General features: G+C 50.5%; 1 protein-coding gene across 1 annotated transcript in view; it reads right to left on the bottom strand.

Moving 5' to 3' along the window:
• LOC132396983 (active breakpoint cluster region-related protein-like) overlaps nucleotides 1–16,697 on the bottom strand; it is a 137,952-nt gene that overhangs the window by 107,909 nt on the left and 13,346 nt on the right. The window contains 2 exon segments of the mRNA XM_059975156.1: nucleotides 8,569–8,673; nucleotides 9,695–9,834. Coding sequence (XP_059831139.1) covers nucleotides 8,569–8,673; nucleotides 9,695–9,834 — 245 coding nt within the window.

The following is a 16,697-nucleotide window of genomic DNA, read 5'->3' as shown; positions in this document are numbered from 1 at the left end:
TGTGATAGGACAGGGTGGAGGGAGTTTCGCTCTAGGTCTGACTGTAGTGGGACAGTGCAGAGGGAGGTTCACTCAGTGTCTGTGTGTGATAGGACAGGGTAGAGGGAGTTTCGCTCTATGTCTGACTGTAGTGGGACAGTGCAGAGGGAGGTTCACTCAGTGTCTGTGTGTGATAGGACAGGGTAGAGGGAGTTTCGCTCTATGTCTGACTGTAGTGGGACAGTGCAGAGGGAGGTTCACTCAGTGTCTGTGTGTGATAGGACAGGGTAGAGGGAGTTTCGCTCTCTGTCTGACTGTAGTGGGACAGTGCAGAGGGAGGTTCACTCAGTGTCTGTGTGTGATAGGACAGGGTGGAGGGAGTTTCGCTCTATGTCTGACTGTAATGGGACAGTGCAGAGGGAGGTTCACTCAGTGTCTGTGTGTGATAGGACAGGGTGGAGGGAGTTTCGCTCTAGGTCTGACTGTAGTGGGACAGTGCAGAGGGAGGTTCACTCAGTGTCTGTGTGTGATAGGACAGGGTAGAGGGAGTTTCGCTCTATGTCTGACTGTAGTGGGACAGTGCAGAGGGAGGTTCACTCAGTGTCTGTGTGTGATAGGACAGCGTAGAGGGAGTTTCGCTCTATGTCTGACTGTAGTGGGACAGTGCAGAGGGAGGTTCACTCAGTGTCTGTGTGTGATAGGACAGGGTGGAGGGAGTTTCGCTCTATGTCTGACTGTAGTGGGAGAGTGCAGAGGGAGGTTCACTCAGTGTCTGTGTGTGATAGGACAGGGTAGAGGGAGTTTCGCTCTAGGTCTGACTGTAGTGGGACAGTGCAGAGGGAGGTTCACTCAGTGTCTGTGTGTGATAGGACAGGGTAGAGGGAGTTTCGCTCTATGTCTGACTGTAGTGGGACAGTGCAGAGGGAGGTTCACTCAGTGTCTGTGTGATAGGACAGGGTGGAGGGAGTTTTGCTCTATGTCTGACTGTAGTGGGACAGTGCAGAGGGAGGTTCACAGTGTCTGTGTGTGATAGGACAGGGTGGAGGGAGTTTCGCTCTATGTCTGACTGTAGTGGGACAGTGCAGAGGGAGGTTCACTCAGTGTCTGTGTGTGATAGGACAGGGTAGAGGGAGTTTCGCTCTCTGTCTGACTGTAGTGGGACAGTGCAGAGGGAGGTTCACTCAGTGTCTGTGTGTGATAGGACAGGGTGGAGGGAGTTTCGCTCTAGGTCTGACTGTAGTGGGACAGTGCAGAGGGAGGTTCACTCAGTGTCTGTGTGTGATAGGACAGGGTAGAGGGAGTTTCGCTCTATGTCTGACTGTAGTGGGACAGTGCAGAGGGAGGTTCACTCAGTGTCTGTGTGTGATAGGACAGCGTAGAGGGAGTTTCGCTCTAGGTCTGACTGTAGTGGGACAGTGCAGAGGGAGGTTCACAGTGTCTGTGTGTGATAGGACAGGGTGGAGGGAGTTTCGCTCTATGTCTGACTGTAGTAGGAGAGTGCAGAGGGAGGTTCACTCAGTGTCTGTGTGTGATAGGACAGGGTAGAGGGAGTTTCGCTCTAGGTCTGACTGTAGTGGGACAGTGCAGAGGGAGGTTCACTCAGTGTCTGTGTGATAGGACAGGGTGGAGGGAGTTTTGCTCTATGTCTGACTGTAGTGGGACAGTGCAGAGGGAGGTTCACAGTGTCTGTGTGTGATAGGACAGGGTGGAGGGAGTTTCGCTCTATGTCTGACTGTAGTGGGACAGTGCAGAGGGAGGTTCACTCAGTGTCTGTGTGTGATAGGACAGGGTAGAGGGAGTTTCGCTCTCTGTCTGACTGTAGTGGGACAGTGCAGAGGGAGGTTCACTCAGTGTCTGTGTGTGATAGGACAGGGTGGAGGGAGTTTCGCTCTATGTCTGACTGTAATGGGACAGTGCAGAGGGAGGTTCACTCAGTGTCTGTGTGTGATAGGACAGGGTGGAGGGAGTTTCGCTCTAGGTCTGACTGTAGTGGGACAGTGCAGAGGGAGGTTCACTCAGTGTCTGTGTGTGATAGGACAGGGTAGAGGGAGTTTCGCTCTATGTCTGACTGTAGTGGGACAGTGCAGAGGGAGTTTCACTCAGTGTCTGTGTGTGATAGGACAGCGTAGAGGGAGTTTCGCTCTAGGTCTGACTGTAGTGGGACAGTGCAGAGGGAGGTTCACAGTGTCTGTGTGTGATAGGACAGGGTGGAGGGAGTTTTGCTCTATGTCTGACTGTAGTGGGACAGTGCAGAGGGAGGTTCACTCAGTGTCTGTGTGTGATAGGACAGCGTAGAGGGAGTTTCGCTCTATGTCTGACTGTAGTGGGACAGTGCAGAGGGAGGTTCACTCAGTGTCTGTGTGTGATAGGACAGGGTGGAGGTAGTTTCGCTCTATGTCTGACTGTAGTGGGAGAGTGCAGAGGGAGGTTCACTCAGTGTCTGTGTGTGATAGGACAGGGTAGAGGGAGTTTCGCTCTAGGTCTGACTGTAGTGGGACAGTGCAGAGGGAGGTTCACTCAGTGTCTGTGTGTGATAGGACAGGGTAGAGGGAGTTTCGCTCTATGTCTGACTGTAGTGGGACAGTGCAGAGGGAGGTTCACTCAGTGTCTGTGTGATAGGACAGGGTGGAGGGAGTTTTGCTCTATGTCTGACTGTAGTGGGACAGTGCAGAGGGAGGTTCACAGTGTCTGTGTGTGATAGGACAGGGTGGAGGGAGTTTCGCTCTATGTCTGACTGTAGTGGGACAGTGCAGAGGGAGGTTCACTCAGTGTCTGTGTGTGATAGGACAGGGTGGAGGGAGTTTCGCTCTATGTCTGACTGTAATGGGACAGTGCAGAGGGAGGTTCACTCAGTGTCTGTGTGTGATAGGACAGGGTGGAGGGAGTTTCGCTCTAGGTCTGACTGTAGTGGGACAGTGCAGAGGGAGGTTCACTCAGTGTCTGTGTGTGATAGGACAGGGTAGAGGGAGTTTCGCTCTATGTCTGACTGTAGTGGGACAGTGCAGAGGGAGGTTCACTCAGTGTCTGTGTGTGATAGGACAGGGTAGAGGGAGTTTCGCTCTCTGTCTGACTGTAGTGGGACAGTGCAGAGGGAGGTTCACTCAGTGTCTGTGTGTGATAGGACAGGGTGGAGGGAGTTTTGCTCTATGTCTGACTGTAATGGGACAGTGCAGAGGGAGGTTCACTCAGTGTCTGTGTGTGATAGGACAGGGTGGAGGGAGTTTCGCTCTAGGTCTGACTGTAGTGGGACAGTGCAGAGGGAGGTTCACTCAGTGTCTGTGTGTGATAGGACAGGGTAGAGGGAGTTTCGCTCTATGTCTGACTGTAGTGGGACAGTGCAGAGGGAGGTTCACTCAGTGTCTGTGTGTGATAGGACAGCGTAGAGGGAGTTTCGCTCTAGGTCTGACTGTAGTGGGACAGTGCAGAGGGAGGTTCACAGTGTCTGTGTGTGATAGGACAGGGTGGAGGGAGTTTTGCTCTATGTCTGACTGTAGTGGGACAGTGCAGAGGGAGGTTCACTCAGTGTCTGTGTGTGATAGGACAGCGTAGAGGGAGTTTCGCTCTATGTCTGACTGTAGTGGGACAGTGCAGAGGGAGGTTCACTCAGTGTCTGTGTGTGATAGGACAGGGTGGAGGGAGTTTCGCTCTATGTCTGACTGTAGTGGGAGAGTGCAGAGGGAGGTTCACTCAGTGTCTGTGTGTGATAGGACAGGGTAGAGGGAGTTTCGCTCTAGGTCTGACTGTAGTGGGACAGTGCAGAGGGAGGTTCACTCAGTGTCTGTGTGTGATAGGACAGGGTAGAGGGAGTTTCGCTCTATGTCTGACTGTAGTGGGACAGTGCAGAGGGAGGTTCACTCAGTGTCTGTGTGATAGGACAGGGTGGAGGGAGTTTTGCTCTATGTCTGACTGTAGTGGGACAGTGCAGAGGGAGGTTCACAGTGTCTGTGTGTGATAGGACAGGGTGGAGGGAGTTTCGCTCTATGTCTGACTGTAGTGGGACAGTGCAGAGGGAGGTTCACTCAGTGTCTGTGTGTGATAGGACAGGGTAGAGGGAGTTTCGCTCTCTGTCTGACTGTAGTGGGACAGTGCAGAGGGAGGTTCACTCAGTGTCTGTGTGTGATAGGACAGGGTGGAGGGAGTTTCGCTCTATGTCTGACTGTAATGGGACAGTGCAGAGGGAGGTTCACTCAGTGTCTGTGTGTGATAGGACAGGGTGGAGGGAGTTTCGCTCTAGGTCTGACTGTAGTGGGACAGTGCAGAGGGAGGTTCACTCAGTGTCTGTGTGTGATAGGACAGGGTAGAGGGAGTTTCGCTCTATGTCTGACTGTAGTGGGACAGTGCAGAGGGAGGTTCACTCAGTGTCTGTGTGTGATAGGACAGCGTAGAGGGAGTTTCGCTCTAGGTCTGACTGTAGTGGGACAGTGCAGAGGGAGGTTCACAGTGTCTGTGTGTGATAGGACAGTGTGGAGGGAGTTTTGCTCTATGTCTGACTGTAGTGGGACAGTGCAGAGGGAGGTTCACTCAGTGTCTGTGTGTGATAGGACAGGGTAGAGGGAGTTTTGCTCTATGTCTGACTGTAGTGGGACAGTGCAGAGGGAGGTTCACTCAGTGTCTGTGTGTGATAGGACAGGGTGGAGGGAGTTTTGCTCTATGTCTGACTGTAGTGGGACAGTGCAGAGGGAGGTTCACTCAGTGTCTGTGTGTGATAGGACAGGGTAGAGGGAGTTTTGCTCTATGTCTGACTGTAGTGGGACAGTGCAGAGGGAGGTTCACTCAGTGTCTGTGTGTGATAGGACAGGGTGGAGGGAGTTTCGCTCTAGGTCTGACTGTAGTGGGACAGTGCAGAGGGAGGTTCACTCAGTGTCTGTGTGTGATAGGACAGGGTGGAGGGAGTTTCGCTCTATGTCTGACTGTAGTGGGACAGTGCAGAGGGAGGTTCACTCAGTGTCTGTGTGTGATAGGACAGGGTGGAGGGAGTTTCGCTCTAGGTCTGACTGTAGTGGGACAGTGCAGAGGGAGGTTCACTCAGTGTCTGTGTGTGATAGGACAGGGTGGAGGGAGTTTCGCTCTAGGTCTGACTGTAGTGGGACAGTGCAGAGGGAGGTTCACTCAGTGTCTGTGTGTGATAGGACAGGTTGGAGGGAGTTTCGCTCTAGGTCTGACTGTAGTGGGACAGTGCAGAGGGAGGTTCACTCAGTGTCTGTGTGTGATAGGACAGCGTAGAGGGAGTTTCGCTCTATGTCTGACTGTAGTGGGACAGTGCAGAGGGAGGTTCACTCAGTGTCTGTGTGTGATAGGACAGGGTGGAGGGAGTTTCGCTCTAGGTCTGACTGTAGTGGGACAGTGCAGAGGGAGGTTCACTCAGTGTGTGTGTGATAGGACAGGGAAGAGGGAGTTTTGCTCTATGTCTGACTGTAGTGGGACAGTGCAGAGGGAGGTTCACTGAGTGTCTGTGTGTGATAGGACAGGGTGGAGGGAGTTTTGCTCTATGTCTGACTGTAGTGGGACAGTGCAGAGGGAGGTTCACTCAGTGTCTGTGTGTGATAGGACAGGGTAGAGGGAGTTTCGCTCTAGGTCTGACTGTAGTGGGACAGTGCAGAGTGAGGTTCACTCAGTGTCTGTGTGTGATAGGACAGCGTAGAGGGAGTTTCGCTCTATGTCTGACTGAAGTGGGATAGTGCAGAGGGAGGTTCACTCAGTGTCTGTGTGAGATAGGACAGGGTAGAGGGAATTTCGCTCTATGTCTGACTGTAGTGGGACAGTACAGAGGGAGGTTCACTCAGTGTCTGTGTGTGATAGTTCACGGTAGAGGGAGTTTCGCTCTATGTCTGACTGTAGTGGGACAGTGCAGAGGGAGGTTCACTCAGTGTCTGTGTGTGATAGGACAGGGTGGAGGGAGTTTCGCTCTAGGTCTGACTGTAGTGGGACAGTGCAGAGGGAGGTTCACTCAGTGTCTGTGTGTGATAGGACAGGGTACAGGGAGTTTCGCTCTATGTCTGACTGTAGTGGGACAGTGCAGAGGGAGGTTCACAGTGTCTGTGTGTGATAGGACAGGGTGGTGGGAGTTTTGCTCTATGTCTGACTGTAGTGGGACAGTGCAGAGGGAGGTTCACTCAGTGTCTGTGTGTGATAGGACAGGGTAGAGGGAGTTTCGCTCTATGTCTGACTGTAGTGTGACAGTGCAGAGGGAGGTTCACTCAGTGTCTGTGTGTGATAGGACAGGGTGGAGGGAGTTTCGCTCTAGGTCTGACTGTAGTGGGACAGTGCAGAGGGAGGTTCACTCAGTGTCTGTGTGTGATAGGACAGGGTAGAAGGAGTTTCGCTCTATGTCTGACTGTAGTGGGACAGTGCAGAGGGAGGTTCACTCAGTGTCTGTGTGTGATAGGACAGGGTGGAGGGAGTTTCGCTCTAGGTCTGACTGTAGTGGGACAGTGCAGAGGGAGGTTCACTCAGTGTCTGTGTGTGATAGGACAGGGTGGAGGGAGTTTCGCTCTAGGTCTGACTGTAGTGGGACAGTGCAGAGGGAGGTTCACTCAGTGTCTGTGTGTGATAGGACAGCGTAGAGGGAGTTTCGCTCTATGTCTGACTGTAGTGGGACAGTGCAGAGGGAGGTTCACTCAGTGTCTGTGTGTGATAGGACAGGGTGGAGGGAGTTTCGCTCTAGGTCTGACTGTAGTGGGACAGTGCAGTGGGAGGTTCACTCAGTGTCTGTGTGTGATAGGACAGGGTGGAGGGAGTTTCACTCTAGGTCTGACTGTAGTGGGATAGTGAAGAGGGAGGTTCACTCAGTGTCTGTGTGTGATAGGACAGGGTGGAGGGAGTTTCGCTCTATGTCTGACTGTAGTGGGACAGTGCAGAGGGAGGTTCACTCAGTGTCTGTGTGTGATAGGACAGGGTAGAGGGAATTTCGCTCTATGTCTGACTGTAGTGGTACAGTACAGAGGGAGGTTCACTCAGTGTCTGTGTGTGATAGGACAGGGTAGAGGGAGTTTCGCTCTATGTCTGACTGTAGTGGGACAGTGCAGAGGGAGGTTCACAGTGTCTGTGTGTGATAGGACAGGGTGGTGGGAGTTTTGCTCTATGTCTGACTGTAGTGGGACAGTGCAGAGGGAGGTTCACTCAGTGTCTGTGTGTGATAGGACAGGGTAGAGGGAGTTTTGCTCTATGTCTGACTGTAGTGGGACAGTGCAGAGGGAGGTTCACTCAGTGTCTGTGTGTGATAGGACAGGGTAGAGGGAGTTTTGCTCTATGTCTGACTGTAGTGGGACAGTGCAGAGGGATGTTCACTCAGCGTCTGTGTGTGATAGGACAGGGTGGAGGGAGTTTCACTCTAGGTCTGACTGTAGTGGGACAGTGCAGAGGGAGGTTCACTCAGTGTCTGTGTGTGATAGGACAGGGTGGAGGGAGTTTCGCTCTAGGTCTGACTGTAGTGGGACAGTGCAGAGGGAGGTTCACTCAGTGTCTGTGTGTGATAGGACAGGGTGGAGGGAGTTTCGCTCTAGGTCTGACTGTAGTGGGACAGTGCAGAGGGAGGTTCACTCAGTGTCTGTGTGTGATAGGACAGCGTAGAGGGAGTTTCGCTCTATGTCTGACTGTAGTGGGACAGTGCAGAGGGAGGTTCACTCAGTGTCTGTGTGTGATAGGACAGGGTAGAGGGAGTTTCGGTCTAGGTCTGACTGTAGTGGGACAGTGCAGAGGGAGGTTCACTCAGTGTCTGTGTGTGATAGGACAGGGTGGAGGGAGTTTCGCTCTAGGTCTGACTGTAGTGGGACAGTGCAGAGGGAGGTTCACTCAGTGTCTGTGTGATAGGACAGGGTGGAGGGAGTTTCGCTCTATGTCTGACTGTAGTGGGCCAGTGCAGAGGGAGGTTCACAGTGTCTGTGTGTGATAGGACAGGGTGGAGGGAGTTTCGCTCTAGGTCTGACTGTAGTGGGACAGTGCAGAGGGAGGTTCACTCAGTGTCTGTGTGTGATAGGACAGGGTGGAGGGAGTTTCGCTCTATGTCTGACTGTAGTGGGACAGTGCAGAGGGAGGTTCACTCAGTGTCTGTGTGTGATAGGACAGGGTGGAGGGAGTTTCGCTCTAGGTCTGACTGTAGTGGGACAGTGCAGAGGGAGGTTCACTCAGTGTCTGTGTGTGATAGGACAGGGTGGAGGGAGTTTCGTTCTATGTCTGACTGTAGTGGGACAGTGCAGAGGGAGGTTCACTCAGTGTCTGTGTGTGATAGGACAGGGTGGAGGGAGTTTCGCTCTATGTCTGACTGTAGTGGGACAGTGCAGAGGGAGGTTCACTCAGTGTCTGTGTGATAGGACAGGGTGGAGGGAGTTTCGCTCTATGTCTGACTGTAGTGGGACAGTGCAGAGGGAGGTTCACTCAGTGTCTGTGTGTGATAGGACAGGGTGGAGGGAGTTTCGCTCTATGTCTGACTGTAGTGGGACAGTGCAGAGGGAGGTTCACTCAGTGTCTGTGTGTGATAGGACAGGGTGGAGGGAGTTTCGCTCTATGTCTGACTGTAGTGGGACAGTGCGGAGGGAGGTTCACTCAGTGTCTGTGTGATAGGACAGGGTGGAGGGAGTTCCGGCTACTCACCACGAGTAGACTGCTAAGCTCATTGATGTAGACCCTCTCGTTCTCCAGCACCTTGCACAGCACCATTTTCCTCCTCTGGAGCTGTTTCTCGGGATCATCCTCCAGCTGTGTAGTGGGGAGAAGGAGAGCAGGAGTGAGAGTTCAAATCCTGACACAGACCTTCCCAAATAGCATAGTCAGAACGGCACGTCAGTGACAGTCAAGGAGCTGGTGGGTGGGGGTGTATTAACAGGGTGGGGACATAAGGGCATAACCTAAGGGGGAAAAGAAAGGGGTCCATCAGGAGATTGTAATGATATGTGTTTGTGTGTGTGAGAGAGAGTGTGAGTGAGTGAGAGATTCAGAATATTGAAAGGACTAGATAGCATGGACAGGGAGAAGACATTTCCTGTCATGGGAGAGTCTAGGACCAGAGGGCACAGCCTCTGAATAGAGGGATGTCCCTTTAGAAAAGAGATAAAAAGAATTTCTTTAGCCAGAGAGTGGTCATTAGGTATATTTAAAGTGGAGTTTGATAGATTCTTGATTAATCAAGGCATCAGAGATTAGAGAAGACAAGAGAATGAGGGTTGAGAGGGATAATGAAATGGCAGAGCAGTCTTGACGGGACGAATGGCTTAATTTTGATCCCAAGAGAGAGCTTGTTGGACAATGAGTGTGAGTGTGTGTGTGAGTTACAGTGTGAGAGAGTGTAAGTGTGTAACTATGTGACTGAGAGGGTGTTGGAGTGTGTAAGTGACTATGAGAGAATATGAATGTGGAAGTCTATGAGTTTGAATGTGTTAGAGGTAATGATTTGATGTGTGATTGGATGAGAGTCTGTGTGAGATTGAGTGCTATAGTGTGTTTAGAAATAAAGAGTGCAAGAGTTAATGTGAGGGTGTTAGTGCATGTGACTGTGTAAGAATTTATGGGTATTAATGTGCGTGTCTGTGTGAGAGCGAGAGAGAGAGTTTATGATTATGTCAGTAATGGTGGGCAATGATGTGGAATCCAGGGGCCTGGACCCCATCGCTGGGTCTCAGGGTCTGCAGAAGATTGGGACTGCCAAGGATCTCCTCATCGCTAACGAGGCCGGTGCACGTCACCCCTTCCCCACCGTCTCCCTCCAGACTATGGTACGTACCGGTGTGGCCGGACTGATGGGAGAGAAGTTACTGCTGCCGTCCGATGATCTGTTGGTGTATCCTGAATAGGACTGAGTGATGGGATCGAGCTTGGGCTCCTGGGTGAACACCTGGTCATCCTCTGGATCCTCAGCATCGACTACAAGGACGGGGTGGGGTGGGTGGGGGGGGGGATAAACAAGGGAGAGGAACAAAACCCCAGTTGTCAGCAGTGGCATTGATACCAAACACACTTTCTAGGTGAGGCGACACTTCACCTGCAAGTCCGTTGGGGTCATCTGCTGTACTCGCCTCCAAAGTATCCAAGACATCTTCAAGGAGAGAAGGAGCCCCATCACCCAAGACTCGCCCTCTTCTCATTGTTACCATCAGGAAGGAGGTACAGAAGCCTGAAGGCACAGATTCAGGAACCTCTGCCTTCCAATTTCTGAACGGATATTGAACCCATGAACACTGCCTCACTGCTTTTTATTACTGTTTTACACTACTTATTTAACTGTTTAATATACATATATGCACTTACTGTAATTCAGTTTCTTTCTATATTTATTCATTGCATTGCATTGCTGATGCAACGTTAACTAATCTCACACCATGTGAAACCTGAGTCTGATTCTGGAGCAGCTCAGGATGTTCATCAAAACCAGGGCTACCAAGTCCTGCAGGGGACACAAGTACTGCAGGGTAGGGTCACTGTGGATTCTATGGGCTTCATCCCTGTGCAAACAGTCCAGACCAGGTGGTGGAATGTCTCACTGCCGCACGTGACCAGCAAGCCCGTTTGGCTGGCGGTGAGAGGGACTTTCCCAGTCAGAGCTGCCCTTCACAGGCGACTAGCGTATGCTGCCCTTGGGGCGACTGCAGTGTTGAAGAGACAGTCACCCAGCACTTTGCAGACTGGGTCCCGACCAGACAAACCATCCTCTGTCAGGGGTCTCTGACTGGGGCTCTCCCCCTGCAAGTGAGATCCCAGACATAGAGTTCCCCTTTCCATGAGTGAGTTTCTATCTGTCTGATCCAGGATTTGAGGAACATCTGTGGTTGATGAACACAGAAGTTTCAAAACTTCAAGGCAGCACAGTGAGAAGTTAAACTTCCTGATGCCCACAACCTGATGGAAACAAGAACAGGCTGAATGTCTGATCAGAAAGCCATAGGCTCACCAATTCTGCTCATCATGGACCCTCTACACACAATGAGTCTCCCCACTTGAGACCCCTTTGGCAGACAGGAGTCTTTCTATTTGGACCCCAAATATGGAGGGAATCTTTCCATCTGAAACTCCATTTAAGAGGAGGGGTATGTTTTCCCATTGGGACCCAGTTAACAAGGAAATCTCTCCATTAAGGGGAGATTTTCTCTCCATTAGGAACTTCATTTTATGGGAGTTTCTTCATCACAGGCACTATTTAAGTTGAAGGGATGTCTCTTAATCTTGGATCCCATTTCACGGGGAATCTGTCCAACAAGGGAGGTTTGAGAGCAGAGATGTCTTAGCGTGACCAGTACTGTACATGGTACTTAAGTGTGGCCTCACCTTAAGAGGGAACTTAAGAAATCATTGGGGAAGCAGTACATTCTGTGGGAAATCAGCCCATCAAAACCAGTCAACCCATCTCAGGATTTAATTTTCAGCTGTGCCTACTCAAGGGATGTGGATTTCACAAGCTGAGCGAGTATTTAATTACCCGAATGCCCATCCCCGCATGACTTGCAGTGAGCTGCCTTCTTATTTTAGATTTCAGGATAATCTTCTCTCATTTGTCTTTCGGCCCAAGATTTTCAATTCCTCTACATAAGTAACACACGCCATACCAGAGGAGCTCAGCAGTTCAGACCTGCCGAGTTCTTCCAGCATTTTGAGCACGTTGCTCTGGATTTCCAGCATCTGCTCGGACAATTATGATCATCATTACCATCAGCCCAGGATCTGACCCAGTAAACATTGCTCACTCTGTCACCGTGCAGGGTGGAGATATGGCTCTCCAAAGGGGGTGTAAGTCGCTCCTTCCCTCCACTAGGTTGGTCACGCTTGGGCAAGGTGTAGTACCTGCTTAGCCCCTCCCCATCCCTGATCAGGGTCACATAAAGCCATAGGGGCAGGAGGTGGATGGTTGTATGAGCAGCCGGTGCAGACTACAAGTCCTGGTTATATGAACACTGAAGCCAGACAGACAATTTCTGAGCAGTATTGATAATGGCTGGGAGTCACCCGTCTTGTAAAGACACTGCCCAGAAGACGACAGTGGTAAATCAGTTCTGTAGAAAAAGTCATCAAGAACAATTGTGGTCATGGAAAAAGGACCATGATCGCCCATATCACATGACATGGCATGTAATGGATGAACGATCACCAATGCAAATATTTATTCTTCATTAGGGACCCAGTATACTCTAACTCAGAGATATAAAGATAGGAACTGAGCACAGTGCTACAACACAGCGATAAAGAGTCTGAACTGTGCATGGTGCTCCCAGAGTGGTCAAGCCCAGGGATATGGAGACTGGAACTGTGCATGGTGCTCCCAATATGGTCTAATCCAGGGATATGGAGATAGGAACTGTGCACGGTGCTCCCAATATGGTCTAATCCAGGGATATGGAGACACAAACTGTGCACGGTACTCCCAAAGTGGTTTAACCCAGGGATATGGAGACTGGAACTGTGCATGGTGCTCCTAATGTGGTCTGACCCAGGGATATGGAGACACAAACTGTGCACGGTGCTCCCAAAGTGGTATAATCCAGGTATATGGAGACCAGGGGAACTGCGCATGCTGCTCCTGGAGTGGTGTAACCCAGGAATATGGAGACTGGAACTGTGCATGGTGCTCCCAGTGTGGTCTGACACAGGGATATAGAGACCTCAGCAATATTCCACTGTGGTCTAACTCAGGGATATTGAAACTAACTGAGCACGGTGCTCCCAGTGTGGTCTGACACAGGGATATGGAGACCACAGCAATATTCCACTGTGGTCTAACTCAGGGATATTGAAACTAACTGAGCACGGTGCTCCCAGTGTGGTCTGACACAGGGATATAGAGACCTCAGCAATATTCCACTGTGGTCTAACTCAGGGATATTGAAACTAACTGAGCATGGTGCTCCCAGTGTGGTCTGACACAGGGATATAGAGACCTCAGCAATATTCCACTGTGGTCTAACTCAGGGATATTGAAACTAACTGAGCACGGTGCTCCCAGTGTGATCTGACCCAGGGATATGGAGACCTCAGCAATATTCCACTGTGGTCTAGCTCAGGGATATGGATACGTGAACCGTGCACAGTGTTCCGAGTGTGGTCTAACCCAGTGAACTGGAGACTGGAGGAACTGTGCATGGTGCTCCCAGAGTGGTCAAACCCAGGGATATGGATACAGGAACTGAGCACGGTGCTCCCAGTGTGGTCTGACACAGGGATATGGAGACCACAGCAATATTCCACTGTGGTCTAACTCAGGGATATTGAAACTAACTGAGCACGGTGCTCCCAGTGTGGTCTGACACAGGGATATGGAGACCTCAGCAATATTCCACTGGGGTCTAACTCAGGGATATTGAAACTGTAACTGTGCACGGTGCTCCCAGTGTGGTCTGACACAGGGATATGGAGACCTCAGCAATATTCCACTGGGGTCTAACTCAAGGATATTGAAACTGTAACTGTGCACGGTGCTCCCAGAGTGGTCTGACCCAGGGACATGGAGTGTTCCGAGTGTGGTCTAACCCAGTGAAATGGAGACTGAGGGAACTGTGTATGGTGCTCCCAATGTGGTCTAATCCAGGGACATGAAGACTGGAACTATGCACGGAGCTCCAGAGAGGTGTAACCCAGGGATATGGAGACTGGAATTATGTACAGTACTCCCAATGTAGTCTGATCCAGGGATATTGAGACCACAGCAATATTCCACTGTGGTGTAACCCAAGAATATGGATACAGGAACTGTACACGGTACTCCCAGTGTGGTCTAACCCAGTGAAATGGAGACTGAGGGAACTGTGTATAGTATGCCCAATGTGGTCTAACCCAGGGATATGGAGACTAGAACTCTGAATTGTGCTCCCAATATGGCTTATCCTAGGGATATGGAGATTGGAACTGTGCACGGTGCTCCCAGAGTGGTGTAATCCAGGGATATGGAGACCAGATCTGTATACAGTGCTCCAAATATGGTCTAACTCAAGGATATGGAGACTAGAACTGTGCACTGTGCTCCCAGTGTGATCTAACAAATGGTTATGGTGACCACAGTGATGTTGCACAGTGGTCTGTCTCCAGGAAATGGAGACTGGAACTGTGCACCAAGCTCCCAGTTTGGTTTCCCATGGATGAGACCGAACAATGCACGGTCCTCCCTGTGTGGTCTGACCCAGGTATGTGAGGACTAAATGTTAAAATAACATGTGCCAAAAATATTTAACAGCTCAGGCAGCAACTGTGAAGAGAGAGGCAGTGCTTATATCAATAACCTTTTTCAGAACTGACAGAAAAATAAAGCACAACGTGCTATCTTTAACTCCTGGCTCTGATGGAAGGGCCGTATGGCTCACTAACCCTGCTCCTCTCTGTACCGATCCCGAGTGTCAATAGAATTTTCTATTTATTTCAGTTTTCCAACATCTGCAGCATTTGTTTGCTTTGCAATATCAGACCTATGTCCAGTACACCTAATGCTCCATCAGGATATCTGTAGATCAGGGTGGCATGGTATAGCCGTGGGTAGTAGTGGGGACAAGGTCCTGCTACCTATTAAGTGCTCCCAATGATGTGTGTCTCAAACAGCCTCTGACATCCAAGTCCAGCTCCTGACCTTCATGTGGACTTAGCTACTAAGCCTGATTGAACCATTTCTACTGACAGGAGAAGGGGCAAAGGTGCATTACTGGCACTTTAAAACCAGCGGCTTCAGGTAGATGGGGCTCGTCAACAGCTGGCGGTTCATCTAGGAGAAAGAAAACTCTGATCTCAAATCTCCACTGCCCTGCAGCTATAGCCACTCATGGGGTAAGCTTCAGGAGTAAACCCTGAGGAAAAACCTGGAGCTGGGCTCCCTAAGGCAGGCCTACGTTGAGTTCAACGCTGACTGGCAACTCCTGCAACACCACTGGTGCCAAACTGTGCCAGTCTCTGCCGTTCCTTTGGATCCATCAGCTGCGTGGAGAGGGGGAGCCCGCTACAGAGGCAACAGCTTGCTCTCCATATCGTACCGCCCTGGCTTGCGTATCATGGGATGCAACATCCACGGTCGGCCATGACCAATGGAAGGCCTTAGAACTGCTAGCGTAACAACTTCACAGCATTAGCAACCCGGGTTCAATTCCCACCTCTGTCTGTAAGGAGTTTCTACATTCTCCCGTAACTGTGTGGGTTTCCTCCCACAGTCCAAAGAGGTACTGGTTGGTAGGTTAGTTGGTCACATGGGTGTCACCAGGCAGTGCAGGCTCAGTGGGCCCCAAGGGGCTGTAACCACACCTTATCTCTAAATAGAACATGCAACAGTTTAGCACGAGAAGAGGCCATTTGTCCCACAATGTTGTACCAAACTAGCTAAAAAGCAAATCAAAAACACCCGAACACTAATCCCTCCTACCTACACCATGTCCATATCCCTCCATCTTCCTCACATCCATGTGCCTGTCCAAACATCTCTTAAAAGCCTCTAATGCATTTGCCTCTACCACCATACCAGGCATCCACCCCTCTGAGTAAAAAAATTACCCCTCACATCCCCCTTGAACCTACCCCCTCTCATCTTCAATGCATGCCCTCGGGTATTAGAGATTTCAGCACTGGAAACAGATACTCTCTGTACACTCTATCTATGCCTCTCATAATCTCAAGCTATCAGATCTTCCCTCAACCTCCAACGCTCCAGAGAAAACAACCCAAGTTTATTCAGCCTCTCACAATAACACTTGCCCTCTAAACCAGGCAGCATCCTGGTAAGTCTCTTCTGCACCCTCTCCAAAGCCTCAAAATCCTATAGTGGGGCAAACAGAACTGCATACAATACTCTAGATGTTGCCTAACTAGAGTTTTATAAAGTTGCAACCTAATCTTTTGACTTTTGAACTTAATGCCCTGACTAGTAAAAACAACCATTCCATAAACCTCAACCGTCTTATCGACCTATGTAGCCACTTTCAAGGAGCTGTAAACCTGAACACCCAGGAGATCTCCCTGCTCAGAGGCACTGCAAAGGATCTTGCCCTTAACAATGTACTGTCTCCTTGCATTTGCCCCTCCAACGTGCAACACCTCACATTTATTTGGGTTATCTGGGTCCATCTGCCATATAGACAATAGACAATAGGTGCAGGAGTAGGCCATTCAGCCCTTCTAGCCAGCACCACCATTCACTGTGATCATGGCTGATCATACACAATCAGTACCCCGTTCCTGCCTTCTCCCCATATCCCTTGACCCCGCTATCTGTAAGAGCTCTATCTAACTCTCTCTTGAATGCATCCAGAGACTTGGCCTCCACTGCCTTCTGGGGCAGAGCATTCCACATATCCACCACTCTCTGGGTGAAAAAGTTTTTCCGCATCTCAGTTCTAAATGCCCTACCCCTTATTCTTAAACTGTGGCCTCTAGTTCTGGACTCACCCATCAGCGGGAACATGCTTCCTGCCTCCAGCGTGTCCAATCCCTTAATAATCTTATATGTTTCAATCAGATCCCCTCTCATCCTTCTGAATTCCAGTGTATACAAGCCCAATCGCTCCAATCTTTCAACATATGACAGTCCCGCCATTCCGGGAATTAACCTTGTGAACCTACACTGCACTCCCTCAATAGCAAGAATGCCCTTCCTCAAATTTGGAGACCAAAACTGCACACAATACTCCAAGTGGGATCTCACCAGGGCCCTGTACAGCTGCAGGAGGACCTCTTTACTCTTATACTCAATTCCTCTTGTTATAAAGGCCAGCATGCCATTAGCTTTCTTCACTGCCTGCTGTACCTGCATGCTTGCTTTCATTGACTGATGT

Source organism: Hypanus sabinus, chromosome 7, assembly GCF_030144855.1.
Source record: "Hypanus sabinus isolate sHypSab1 chromosome 7, sHypSab1.hap1, whole genome shotgun sequence".
NCBI classification, from domain to species: domain Eukaryota; kingdom Metazoa; phylum Chordata; class Chondrichthyes; order Myliobatiformes; family Dasyatidae; genus Hypanus; species Hypanus sabinus.
Note: the sequence above shows the minus strand (reverse complement) of the source record. Positions and strands in the feature narration are given on the sequence as shown.